General features: G+C 37.5%; 1 protein-coding gene across 1 annotated transcript in view; it reads right to left on the minus strand.

Annotated features, from left to right (window-relative positions):
• The window catches only part of LOC134797366 (uncharacterized), a 40,283-nt gene that overhangs the window by 8,433 nt on the left and 17,706 nt on the right, over positions 1-14,144 (minus strand). Inside the window, exons 18-21 of the mRNA XM_063769588.1 lie at positions 9,439-9,503; positions 3,237-3,456; positions 2,660-2,884; positions 1,953-2,154 (exon numbers count right to left, since the gene is read on the minus strand). Coding sequence (XP_063625658.1) covers positions 1,953-2,154; positions 2,660-2,884; positions 3,237-3,456; positions 9,439-9,503 — 712 coding nt within the window. The remainder of the gene's footprint in view (positions 1-1,952; positions 2,155-2,659; positions 2,885-3,236; positions 3,457-9,438; positions 9,504-14,144) is intronic.

A 14,144-nucleotide genomic window follows, 5' to 3' on the forward strand; every position in this document is an offset into this window, starting at 1 on the left:
GCTGAACCCTGGCTGTACCAGGTACAGCCAGGACTTAGGGTGTTTCATTTTTCCGAATTTTCGATTTTCATCTGACTTTGCTCGAATTCTTGTTCTAACTGATAAAATAATATTATACGTTAAAAAAAATTAAAATCGTACAACATTTAGAGGTTGCACAACATCAACAAAGATTTTTCAAATAACCAACGACTCTACATCGGAGGGTAGAAAATGGTTTAAGCGGATACCATCCAAGCGGAGAGTAGTGTGATACTGAACCTTCTACATATAAATAAATTTTAAAATTAGTAGTAAACTTGGATTTTGGTTACTCGATAAATGTTCTAATTAAGATTTTTCAGTTTTTCCACCTGTTTCCAAAGGAAAAGTGCTTTTATCGTGTTTTAGACGCAAAATTCAGTTTTCTCATTCAATTTTAGTATCAGTTCATTATATTTTGTCATTTTAGAACATAGTTCATTTTCATGCAATGTATGGGGTTCTTACTCTACCTTTTCAACTTGTGCAACCTCTAAACGTTATTCGATTCTTTCGAAAATTGAAATAGATATTTTTAGTGTGGGGAGACTCCTTTGGTGAGCAAAGTCAGGAAAAATATTACAACTTTTTTTTCTCCATACAAAAGTGAATCACCCAGTACCTAAAGGAACTCAGGTTTGTTGCAACATAGGCACACGCTGTTTTGGTCATCCGACTCGTCTTGATGAGCACTTAGGAGAGTAGTACCCAAGATAGAGCTGATGCTGAACCCTGGTTGTACCTAGCAGAACTCAGGTTTGGTGCAACATAGGCACGCGCTGTTTTGGACATCCGATTCGTCATGATGATCACATGGTAGAGCATTACCCAAGATAGCTGATGCTGAACCCTGGTAGTACCTATTGGAACTCAGGTTTGGTGCAACATAGACAAACGCTGTTATGGTCATCTCTCGTCGCGTCAAACTGCTGTCAAGAAAATTTCATATCTTGCAGCAAATGGGCCGCTGCCGATCAAGACTCGAGTGACGATAACGGCGATGTGGCTACCACTCTTCGAGTTGACTACGGATTTGCCGTGTAATAATTTTCTTGTACTTTGAACATTAATATATTCTGCTTATTAATCGAAAAATGAAATATGTACCTATACTTATGCGCCACGGCGACAATTATTCAAACTGCGATACGCGTGTGGAAATTCTGCAATTTGTTTGTTCACATGCGTTATGTCCAGGATACTTATGTTAATCTAAGAATAAAATAATTATCATTCAACGTTGTAGTTTTATTTTGTAACTTTTTCCTTATTCAGACTTTCTCGTCATTCAGCGACAATATTTTTTCGAATTCCGTAGATTCATTTCCAATGTGCTCGATAGTCGTGTGAGGTACGAAATCTGTGATTTTTTTTATTAGGTACAAGAGCAAAGTGAGCGGTTAGAACCTTCGGTCATCTTGCTGTGCCAAGTCTCGTCGGCTAGCGAGACCTTTCAACTCGTACTTGTTGAGGAGTTTTTCAGCGTCCGACATGTGCTTGTTGAATGAGTGGGTTAACCATAACCATTCCTAAACTTTATTACAACAGAGTTAAGAGTGATGTTGTACCTTCGGTCATCTTGCTGTGCCACGCCTCGTCGGCTAGCGAGACCTTTCAACTCGTACTTGTTGAGGAGTTTTTCGGCGTCCGACATGTTCTTGTTGAACGAGTGAGTTAACCATTCCTAAACCTTATTACAACAGAGTGAAGTGTGATGTTGTGCCTTCGGTCATCTTGCTATGCCAAGCCTCGTCGGCTAGCGAGACCTCGCTGAGGGGCACGAAGTCAGTCTGCACGCGGGTCCCATTGTACTCGCTCAGCTTCAACTCGTACTTGTTGAGCAGTTTCTCGCCGTCCGACATGTGCTTGTTGAATGAGTGGGTTAACCATTCCTAAACCTTATTACAACAGAGTGAAGTGTGATGTTGTACCTTCGGTCATCTTGCTGTGCCAAGCCTCGTCGGCTAGCGAGACCTCGCTGAGGGGCACGAAGTCAGTCTGCACGCGCGTCCCGTTGTACTCGCTTAGCTTCAACTCGTACTTGTTGAGGAGTTTCTCGGCGTCCGACATGTGCTTGTTGAACGGGTGGCCGCCGTCGAGTGCTGCGTCAAGGCACATGGAGCGGAGGTTGTCCTGCGGATTAGGGTAGGTTAGATAAATGTTATTTAAAATAAAAAAATGTATTTATTAGTAGAAAAATAGAATATGGTCCCGTTATATAGGTAGTTGTCCTTTCAAGGATAAACTAAAAGCAACACTCTGAACTCAACTGACCATCGGTAGATCTTATTTCTTTGCAATAAATGTCTTCGAATGGCGAGTTTTTGCGACTTATATCGATAACGGCCTCTTAACAGTTTGACCGACTGTAGACCTTAGGACCTCAATGAAATTAGGTTGATCAAATCAGGCTTAAGTCAGGTTTAATCAGGCTTTGGCTATCTGTCAAACTTTAGCAGGTGTATTTTATCAGGCATAATAAGACATATAATGATATAGCGTTGATCTTTTCCTAAATCAAAAAATGAGGTTAGATGTTATATGTATGCCTCGAGTTGATCCCTCGAAAGGTTAATGAAATAGCATGTCCCTATAAACTTTACCAATCGTAGATGATATGTGAATTATATCTACTAACCTTGCTAAGAGCATTTTTCAAATTCTCAATCTCCTTCTTAACCGCATCGATCTTCAGGTCCGTGGCATCAAGGCGGCGCCCGACCGGGTCCTCATCAGTGGTCAGATTGTTGTCCAACTCCGCGGGTTTCTTGCCCACGCTCGCGGTTAGAGACTGCAGGCTCTTCTGGATGCCATCTAGCGCTTCCTCGGTCGCCTTCTGTGTTGTCTTTTCGCGTTGCTCTTTCTGGAAAGACTGTTATTTTTAGCTAAAGGCCGCTTTAGACAAAATGTAGCTAAAATACAAATTACTTTTAGTTTAGTAGCATGAAGTATTTTACACGTAAGTTAGTTAATTTTTCCGACGAGTCCATACTTAAGCTAAATTTGACCGTCACAGACTTGTATCTATATAACGTCGTATCATCATTATTTGAGTCACTAAACATGTTTAATGATTATGAGTTACAGATCAACAAGAACGAATAATTTGAAATATTTTCGATATTTTCGGAGTGGGGTCGTCCTCCAAGATGGTGGAATCTCGTGGCAAACCGCAAGCAGGCGAATCTCGTCAGGAATATGTTAATTAAACCAACCTGCAACAGTATCGTCTCCACATTGGACAGCCTCTCATCCAACCGCGATATCATTCCTTTAAGCGGCTCCAAGGCGCGGTGTTTCTTATCCAGCACCCCTAGCATCTTCTTGAGCTGTTCTCCCAGCGCTTTCTCGCGGTACTCGTGTCTCTCGAGCTTGTCTTCTGACGTGCGGAACATGTGAACTAGCGACAGCATGGCGTCGCGGATGTCTTCGTGTCTGTTGAGGATAGAGGGTATATAAAACTTACTTATTCAAAATAAAAGTAGTACATTTTTACAAAACCCTAAAAAGTGTATTCACTAGAGCCTAAACTAACTACCTAACCTACGATTATGCGACCGTATCAAACATATCTACACCCTGTATATGGCAATTTAAATTTTTAGAAAGTTAGGAATTAGAAAAGATTCTTCGTTGCTCCCGTTTTGGAAAAATCTATCAATAAGTATAGTACTTAATAATCTTTAAAATCCATTTATCCAACTTTATTTGAAAATATTAAGATCATCTACCTATATACCTACTAAGTCTTGACACGCACGAAACAAAGCCTACGATAAGATGTCCTACATTTTAAACCCATTGTTATTTTCTCGTTTACATATTTATTGCTTTATCACTAGCATAATATTTAGATTAGGCCGTCACCGCCAGGTCAACAGTCTCGTTTCGCCCCTCTTTCGCGAGGGGAAATGAAGTCAATCCTGCCGCGACCGCGACCTCAACCGGCCATTCGACGCATTTTTATTATGGTCCATGACTCACGACACGATGATAATAACATGCTAGCCTTACGGCCTCCAGGTAGCTCTTAAGTGTTCCCAGAAATGTCTGTGCTTCCGTTTAGTCTGCTGATTGCTAAATTATATGCATGTTGAGTCCACAAGTACGCAACGCATGTTACTCGTGTTATCTTACATTAAATATGCATTAATACTTGTGACTAATACTCGTTTCTTATTTCTGTTCAAATAGTATGTGACCCCACATTCATACCACATTCCACTCTACACCTTGGGTTGAAACAAAAAAAAACGTTCTATATTTGTAAGGAAAGTGCCTAAAATGTTTTAGTAGTTTACCACTTTATCATCATGCTTAATATTGTAGTCATGCCATGCCATGCTAAATGGAGGTTTCTTTGTAGCCACGAAAAATAAAAAAATGCATTTAAGCGATTTGCAAGAGTGAATAGCGATCCTAGATATAAGCGCACCGGACAAAGTTTTGTAAGGAGCACTAAAAACAGTTTTCATTTTTCTATGCCTATTAGCTCTATTTGATAACAAACGAATGGATGGACAGAAGGACATGGCAAAACTATAACTAACTAAGGGAGACTACGCCTGTGGTGAGCCTTTGCAACGTTTTAAGGACATTATTTCGCCATTTTGTTGCATCCTAATAAAGTTTGTATAGGTAAACCAATAACCGGATGTTCCTGAGCCAGCCAAAGCAAACTGCTGAAACCGTATAACGAGCATTATCGTATTATTAGTGTTCCAGCTACTGGTGCGGGTACTTTTATTACTCGCGAATTAGCTGAAATAAGCGGCAAATGGGTCAGCTACTGAAATAGTTACGGGCGCTTGTTGGTGACAAACGTTTCTTACGAGACTACCGTGTCGCCTAGTCGGAAACTTTAGGAAATTTTATACATAACTACATCATTTCAAAAGTTAAGGATCTAGGGCCCCTAAAGTGCCTACCTATGTCGTAAAAACCTACTTATACCTAAGTCTGATTTGCTATAGTTAATTTTTTCATCAGTTTGTCATTAGTTTGTATTGTACAAGAAACAATTTATTACGAATTTTAAATTACAGTAGTTCGCTCGGTAATTCGGCACTTCTATGCAGGATTGAATGTGAACTGCCGGATTATTGGATTTGTATGGGAAATAAAAGCTTTATATAGAAATTATAGAACATACTTAAGGGGCTATTCATAAATTACGTTATTTCAAATTAGGGGGGGGGGGTCTGGACATCGGATGACGGTAGCAGGAAGTAGGAGGAAATGGGGTCATTTGAAGCATGATTTTTGGATGATTATGGGGGGGGTCAAAAATCGTCAAAAATCGATGACGTAATTTATGGACAGCCCCTAAGTTAAATTACCCTATCCTTATTTTTTTCGCTGACAGTTTTTTTAATCTATCTAGGTAAGTAAGTATATAAATGCAGATTGTCATAATAAATTTAAAACGAAATATTTTTCATGCGAGTAGGTACTTAACCTAACTTTTGCTTAGATCAATTAGCATTTAGCAATATTTTATGAAAGCTCTCGAAAGAAATGAAGACTGGACTGAATACCCATATTAAAGCACTCTTGTTCTATTTGTAGCATAAATCAGCACTTAAACGGTTCGATGTTATGGTCTTATGGTCCACCAATACTGTACCAGAGATTTATGAGCTCCAATATCTCCAGACATCAGCCATTCGAGATAAAAATGCTATTTCGAGATTTATGTGTATGAAGAGTTAACGTCCGGCCATGGGATCATTAATAAACACTTATACCTTAAGGGTGACATGGCTTGCGCTACGACAACGAAACGCTTTGTGTCTCTCTATCACTTTCCCATATATATTAGGGCGACAGTGACAGTTTCGTTCGCTACGGACGTAAACGATTGGCACGTTGGCTACGCATCCAGATATCGCCTCATGTCGTGGGTATCTAATCAAGTAATAGTTATGGTATATATGCCGCTAATTGTAGTTGGCTATCTGATCGCCTTGCTTAATTGAATAACATGGTATAGTTAGTTACTAGTTACCAATGCAGTTACGGCAGTCACTAAACTTAGAAAATCGCCTGGCATATAATAGATGGGTTATGGTATTTCGTAAGGTAAAAATAAGTACCTATTACTACTTAGGGCATACTGAAAATTTCTGGAACTGGCCACATGGAAAAAATAAGTCGTCTCATATATCAGAATCCAGTAATTTTCAGTATGGCCCACGTATTAGTTATGGTATAGTATATAGGTAACCTAAATACCCAGGTACCTAATACCTACATTACCTACATGTGTAAACTTCCAAGATAATACTTATTAAGTAAGCACAAGAAGGTAAATTTATTCTAGCTAAAGTACAATTATGTACATTAAGCACCTGTTTGGACTTGGTTTGTGCATTGCGTACGCCATAGGCTTGATATTACTAATAGGTATTAGTCCTTGGAAAACTGTCGCATTAAGATACGACACGACACATGTATGTGTCGGCGGCCGATCGTAAATAAGATCAGGCATATCGTGAAATTCCTAGGCATATCGTGAAACGTGAAAATCTTTGACTCGTTCCCTGAGTCGACGGAGCCCCGCTACGCGGGGCTCCTATTTCTGGGCAGTTTGCCCTTCGGGCATCTGAAGCAACCTAACGAACCTAATATCCTACCTATGTATTGGTTTAATGTGACTATCGTCAAAACATTACACAGGAACATTACGATCTGCCTGATCTTACGATCGGCCTGCGACATATGTATCATTATTATCATATCAAGGATTTTAGGAAAAGGCACACATTCCGCGGTTATGTAACTACCTATATACCCGCCCGCGCTCCTGTTTACTTTCACATAAATGATATCTACAGTCAACAGAACAAATAACTACCTACCTGAAATACCAAAGTTAAGACAATCGAAAGCTATTTTTTACGCTGCACCCTTACAGGCCGCCTGTAACAGGCGGGATACATTTTTTCAGTACTTGACACTCAAATGAGAAAAACGTAATATGTATATAATATGTAGACGGGTCGTTAACTTTCCTGTTTTGTCCACAGAAGGGACCTTTTTCTAAAATGTGTTTGACCCATTTGTATGTGCTAGGGAAGGCAATCTCGATCTCGCAATTTCAAGATCTCGCGAGATCTCGCACGAATTTTCGAGATTCAATCTCGTTGACAGGAAATCTCGATTTTAGCAATCTCGGTCGATATCTTGATTAATATTTTCGAGATCTCGAACGAGATTTAAAGATTGATCCGTGTGAATTAAGTACATTGTTTCGAGTAATATTTTTGACATTAGGTTCATGTTGTTCAGGCAGTGCTATTGTATGCGGCCGGCTTTAGCTGACAATAAAAGCACTGTGGCGCGCTCTGTGCGGAAAAATCGGACGAACTTAACGTACCCAGTCACAATTATTTATGATATTTGCTCGCTTACCCTACATTTTTTTGTAAGTTGACGAGTGCTTGTCAAAAATATCAACTGAGCAGGTTACTGCTTCTGCTTACAATTTTGTAAAATTAAAAATAATTAATACCACCTTTCCATAATTACATGCAAATTAGAGTTAAATACATATTATTTGTTTTTTTTTTTAATAAAAGCAGTTTTTTTATTAAAGGTTGATTAATTTGTTGATCTTCAAAATAAAACATGACGTACCTACTTAAATAAGTAGTATATACGGAATTCTTAGAGATTTTTGCTCAAAATAACATAATTATTTTTAATTACTTGTCAAATCTCGATCTCGTCGAGATTAATCTCGATGTCGAAAGTGTGACGGTCGAGATCTCGAAACACCCTATCTCGATTCATTTGTCGTGCGAGATCTCGAATCGCCAATCTTGGTGCGAGATTGCATTCCCTAACTATGTGCTGACATTTTCAGCATGTAAATTTTCGTAGCGACACCTGCTGCTAGCTATACATACTTACCTACAGTTTAGGGAATGCAAATCGGTTATTTTTTGTATGGAAATAATCGGTTTTTAACCGAAACCGCGGTTATTTCCATACAAAAAATAACCGTATTGCATTCCCTAATACAGTTACTTACATTATTTTTGCCGTTATCCCTCGATGGACAATTAAGGGAGCATGGAGCATCGCAATTGTTTTGTTTCCCCTGATGGAATTTAGCCAAAGGTCAAACGTAAAGGTCGACGCACCGCCGGCGGTAGCCTTGGAAAGCATTTCATTCACAACAACTGTACCTATACTTTTATAGGGAATATAGGGATAGTTCGCCTTTGTCACTCAATTAGTATAATTGCACCAATTAATTCTGTAAAATTGTATCTATAACTCGTATAAAATATATAACTACTTTATATTATTTTTTATTTACTTTACGTCCAGCTTCAAAACTGTAGGTACACTTTATCAACACCAAATGTGGTGTAGGTACAGATATAGAGGGCCAATCCGGCTCGAAGGACCAAACTAAAGTATCAGAGGGAGAATCCGGCGCAAAGGACTAATTAATACTTTTCTCGATCTATATGTGCGAAATTTATTAAAATTTCATAATGTAAAAGCCGCTAATAAATAGGATTACAACAATCAAATTGAAAATGTTGTAGGTAATTGAGTATTAATTAAATGAGACCTGATTTGATTATTTAAAATAAACATTTAGGTAGGCCTGACTCGTAGTTACCATAATATTATTGCACTCACGTGACCCGCGTCCCTTTTCGATCTATAACATAAAACCGCACAGTGTGATTTGGAGTTTATGGACTATGTTTTATGTTCTTTACTCTATAAGCCGTTAATCCGATTAACGATCGTTACAAGATTAAGCTTAGCTGGCTGAAAGCTAGTACGGATATGATGGTTGCACGTTTGTCGCCTACATATCGTCTTACATCGTTCGTTTTTTTAGCATTAGAAAAATGGTAAACAATCTTGACGTGTCTTTTTATTAAAAACAGTTTTGAAAAATAAGTCACGGCAAATATATAACAATTATGAATATACGATTATTTACATTCTTTTGCTTTCATGAGTAATTATAGCTATACTTACTGATTTTTAAAAAGCGTTTTTCAATTAAAAGACACGTCAAGATCGCGTAGTCTTTTTCTAAAGCTAAAAAAACGAACTATAGGTACCTACATTAATTCACTATAAAGGCCTTTCCAGACTAGAACTATTTTTCGCCAATCGCAATCTGATTAAATTGTCCAATCAAATCAGGTGGTGCGGACGCAATGGTCAATTTGGCCACTTTCACCAATTTTAAATTTATGTTATTTTTGAGCGCTCTAAATTAAAAAAAATGCTCCCAAAAACGAAAACTAAAGTCCCAAATAGGTTGTATTGCGTCCGCACCCCATTTTATCGGTAATATATGTCGGTCATAATCGGCGGTTGAATTCGGCGATCCAAATTGGCGTTTGCGTCCACCTTAGACTTAAGGGACAATTAACTCACGTGACATTCCTGGCTTGCGCGTGCGGACTCCACAGCAGCAGCGCGGCCGCCACCCACAACAGCCTCTGGGGACAGAATCTGCATTAGCAACTTGCATACAGAATAGTCCGTATAGGCACGGTATAGTCGAACGCATAGCCTGAGGGAAAACCATAGTCGATTTTGATGAGCCCTTTGGGCCTGCTCGCAGATTTTGATTTTTTTAGTTCTATGACATTTTTAATAAGCTGAATACGTCTGTGAGCGATATTCCAAATTTTATATTAAAGGAAAGAATGGAAAAAGTTAAGCTTCCGGCAGGACTTGAACCCCCAAAGAAATAAGAAAAAAAAAGGTTTGCGAGGTTCTGGTACGCTTCCGTAGCTCAATTGGTTAAGAGCAACGCACGGATTGCGGAGATTGCGGGTTGAAATCCTGCCGGAAGCGTAACTTTTTTCCATTTCTTCCTTTAATATAAAATTTATGACATTTACCTAAGATAATTAAATACGCGATCGTATAGATAGAGATTTAATTGAAAAGGTAACCAACCTATTTCCTGATTATCAATTATTTTACGAGAATTTTAAAGTATGACCATATGAACAAACGTGGAAAACATGAACTTATCGTTTTTTCCCGGACTTGTATCATTTATGTAGAGCCATAAGTAGGTAAGTATGAGAGTATAATTGAGCGTGTCTGCACAGCTTGTTGATATTATTGCGTTGACATGACTGTACTATAGCTACACTAAAGGTCTACAATAGTGTCAATAGTAGACACATTTATTTATAAACAAAGATCACAAAGATGGGATCATAATTCTTAATACAGTCCTTGTATAGGCCGTATAAACTCGATCTCATGACGTTCATGTATTACAGGTATTTCGTAAATTATATTTACATCTACAATATATCTTCTTCTTCTTTATATTTAATATCTGTGCTCTTGTCGGTGGAGCAATCTCCAACTCGTCCGGTCCTCTGCCAACTCCTTAACCTTCTGGTATGACACGACCTGAACCTTTTCTTTTATTTGGTTGAAATAATTAATCTCGGTCTTCCTCTTCTTCTCTTTCCCTCTATTTTTCCTTCTATGATGTTCTTTAGGAACATGTCGTGTCGTAGCAGATATCCAATTAGTACTCCTCTTCTATTTTCTATTGTCTTTATTATATTTCTTTTCTCGTTAATCCTATCTAGAACCCTATCATTTGATATTTTTTCCGTCCAATATATCTAAAAACATGAATTACCTACCTGCATATAAATTGCAAGTTAATATCGTAGTATTAGCTACTTTATCTTAATATAAACAACTTCAAGCTCTATTAACGTCTAATTGCAATTCAAATATTTCGCAATTCCTGTTTACAATCGCTAATATATTTACAAATTGACACAAGTTATATATACTGACTATTCCTTAAGCTAAGTACGTAAATATTTATCAATCGGGCACAAAGAACTGGCCTTAGATAAAGCCTGCTGTGTAAACACTGAAGTAAACAATTGAAGCTTAATTTAATCGTAATTAACATTATTGGCTATGAGTAAATCGCATAGCGGATCTAAGTAAAAGATAGTAGGACTAAAAGCGAAGTTAGCGAAGCGACGTAGGAAAGTAAGAATTAGTACATTACGTACTCGTTCATACTTTTCGCACTTGTATCGTAATATTCGTAATACAAGTGCGAAAAGTATGAACGAGCAACGAGTGGCGATAAATTGAAACACGACGGAAGGGAGTGTTTTAAATCGACACGAGTTGTGAATTACCTTTTCGCACGTGTATTGTACAACGTTTTACAGTACATATGGTCCTTTAAATTTTTGACATAGGCACGTATTGTCAGAGAATAACTAATAGTAGGTACTGTCCTTAATCCCAGCCTAGGGCGATAAAGTAGCACCATACCTATGTACTGTAATAGTTATTTGTTTTACAAGGGGGCAAAGTTGTTATTTAACCGCTCGTGCTAATATTGATACCCGCGAGTAAGCGAAAGATTCGAGAAGTAGAATCTTGAGCGTTGCGAGGGTTTCAAGGCACGAGGGTTAAACAAATTTTGCCACCGAGTGAAACACAAAATTTTTCACCACCAACTCAAGGAAAATACCAACTGTAAAACATCAAATAAAATGAAATCAAATCAAATCCAAATGAATGTTATTAAATATTCATCATCCAAAATGATCATTTAAAAGTCCATTCTACATTCTACCAGCCAACATGAGCAAACAACTCAAAATTTGAATAAAATTACTTTGCTTCACATGTGGATAAAATACAACTTTCTTATCAGTTTTTGAAGTGCCTTTTCGAGCTGTTGTGGTGAAAAAGTAATTTCAGCGTTTATATGAAACTTCATCCCCTAAAGTGGTGAAAAGAAGAGTTGAAAGTATGTACCTATCGGACACGAAATTATTCTTGAGTGACGGGCTAGAAACTTTGTAGTAAAACACAATATTATAAATATTATAATAGAACCAGAAAAGTGATAATAGCCTTTTGGAAGTTCATACCCTAACCTAAGATTATTAAAAGTTTGTAAAGGAAACGATGTGAATAAGACTTGAAACTTCGTAAAAAGATACAATATTAGAAAAGGCGAAAGTCTATAGTTCGTTTTTTTAGCATTAGAAAGAACCTGAAAGAAGGTAAGTGATCTTGACGTCTTTTAATTGAAAACGCTTTTTACAAATCAGTAACTATTACTTATGAAAGCAGAAGAATGAAGAATATAAATGATCGTATTAGATTCATAATTGTACCTAACTTATTTTTAAAATGTGTTTTTCAATTACATAAAAGACACATCAAGATTGTTTACCTTATTTCTAATGCTAAAAAAAACGAACTATAAGCGTTTTTAAAATACTTTAATGTACTTAGATATTATGCTCGAACCGGGACGTCAGTCATACAGTTCTATAGAAGGGTTTAAACATGATGAAACAGTTATTGTATCTCCAAAGTACTACCTATTGACTAAATGCGCCCTCAAAGAGCAAGGTTAAAAGTATCAATTTAATGGAATATTGAATTGAGCGTGGGGTCGCGATAATGTGACCCTCTCCTTATCATCCGTCCACACTCGGCGAGACGCTATTTCGTATTTACACACCATTTTGTTTAGATTTCGTGCTCAATATCTTCGGAGTTAGCAGGTTTGCTTTGTTTTATGGACGATTAGGTGATTATAACGAGTAAAAAGTTTAAAATACTACTTACAACGCTACTACGAATTTCGTACTACGTATACTTTGTAGATTTTTTTTTTCAAATCGAAGTCGGTTAAATTGTAGTCTAAGAAGTATGTTATTACGACCATAAAAATGCACCATCATTATCATTTCTCTCTCTATATCGTAATCCCATAAATAAGGGATTCGTATAAGAGGTGGTGCTCGCCCTTAAAGTTGGTCAAAGACGCCTAGTCTTTGTAAGATGGCATATATGTAACTAGTCGAGAAATTATTGGTTTCATCCGTTTGATTGATGCTGACTCTATGTACCATTAACTAAACGTTATCAACTAATTAATTATCATCTCTAACCCGACAATGACCCGGCGACCTTTATGTTGAGTTCATAACTTAATAATAATAACTGTATTTAATATAAAAGACGAGACCATGCGGGCTGTATCGTAAACAACTAATCTCTTTAAAGTCTCGACCACCAACTAAGACTCAAGAACCTAACTTATTTAACCCTTTATAGAGCTCATCTTACACTGGCTATAAATACTCTTTCTTAGTAATGCAATAGCGTGGAAGACTAATAAAATAAACATGCATTAAGTACCTCTTCATTGATAATCGTTCTTAGGTGATGTAACTTCGTTTGAGTGTTCTCAATTGGCGTTGTCATAACCAAATTTGATTTAAGCCCTATTTGTGGGTCAGAGAAACTGTTCAATTAGTGTTGTGTGTTATTGTTATTTGTCGTACATTACATATCTGTAAACGGAATGTAGACTTGTACAGCCTCTATGGTAAAGCTTAGCAGGGTTCTACCTGAGAGGGGCTATTGTAATACTTTTCCGTTTTAACCCCCGATGCAAAAAGGGAGAAAAGTTTAACATCTGGTGGCATCGTAGCTTTCGGAAGGATGTACCGATTTGATAGCGATTTTCGGTACAAGATTTTTGATATACTTACTACTGACGATGATAGCTGTTTGTTATATATTATAATGCTGTTTATTATTTTATCTAGGGCTTAGAAAATCTAGAGTTAGGTACTTATTGTATTATTATTTGGAAATGTTATTACTGATTTTTCTGAAAAAGTTCAGGCAGTATACATGCTGATGTAAGAGCTAAACACCGCAACATTTAAAGAATCCTTACTGTTCTTCCTGTCGAAACTTAATAAGGAGCTTAATCCATAAGCGCCACTTGCACCATCCCACTAACCCGGGATTAACCGGTTAAACCGGTAATCCAGTGTCAAATTGTACTGGTAACCATATGGTAACTCCAGGTCTAATCGGTTAACCCCCGGGTTATTGAATGGTGCAAGTGGCCCTTAAGAGGAAGGAGGATAATTCGTTTCACCAAGTCTTGTGAGCAAAGTAGTTAGAATGTAGGTATAAAGGATGACTGTATTTAGTCTAATTTTAAACTTAACCGCCATGACGGCATCGCCTGAACAAAGCGAAAGGACTAGGACAAAATAAGTCCTTGGCCAAGATCCAGACAAGTTTATTGTGAT

This window comes from Cydia splendana, chromosome 15 (assembly GCF_910591565.1).
Source record: "Cydia splendana chromosome 15, ilCydSple1.2, whole genome shotgun sequence".
NCBI lineage: Eukaryota > Metazoa > Arthropoda > Insecta > Lepidoptera > Tortricidae > Cydia > Cydia splendana.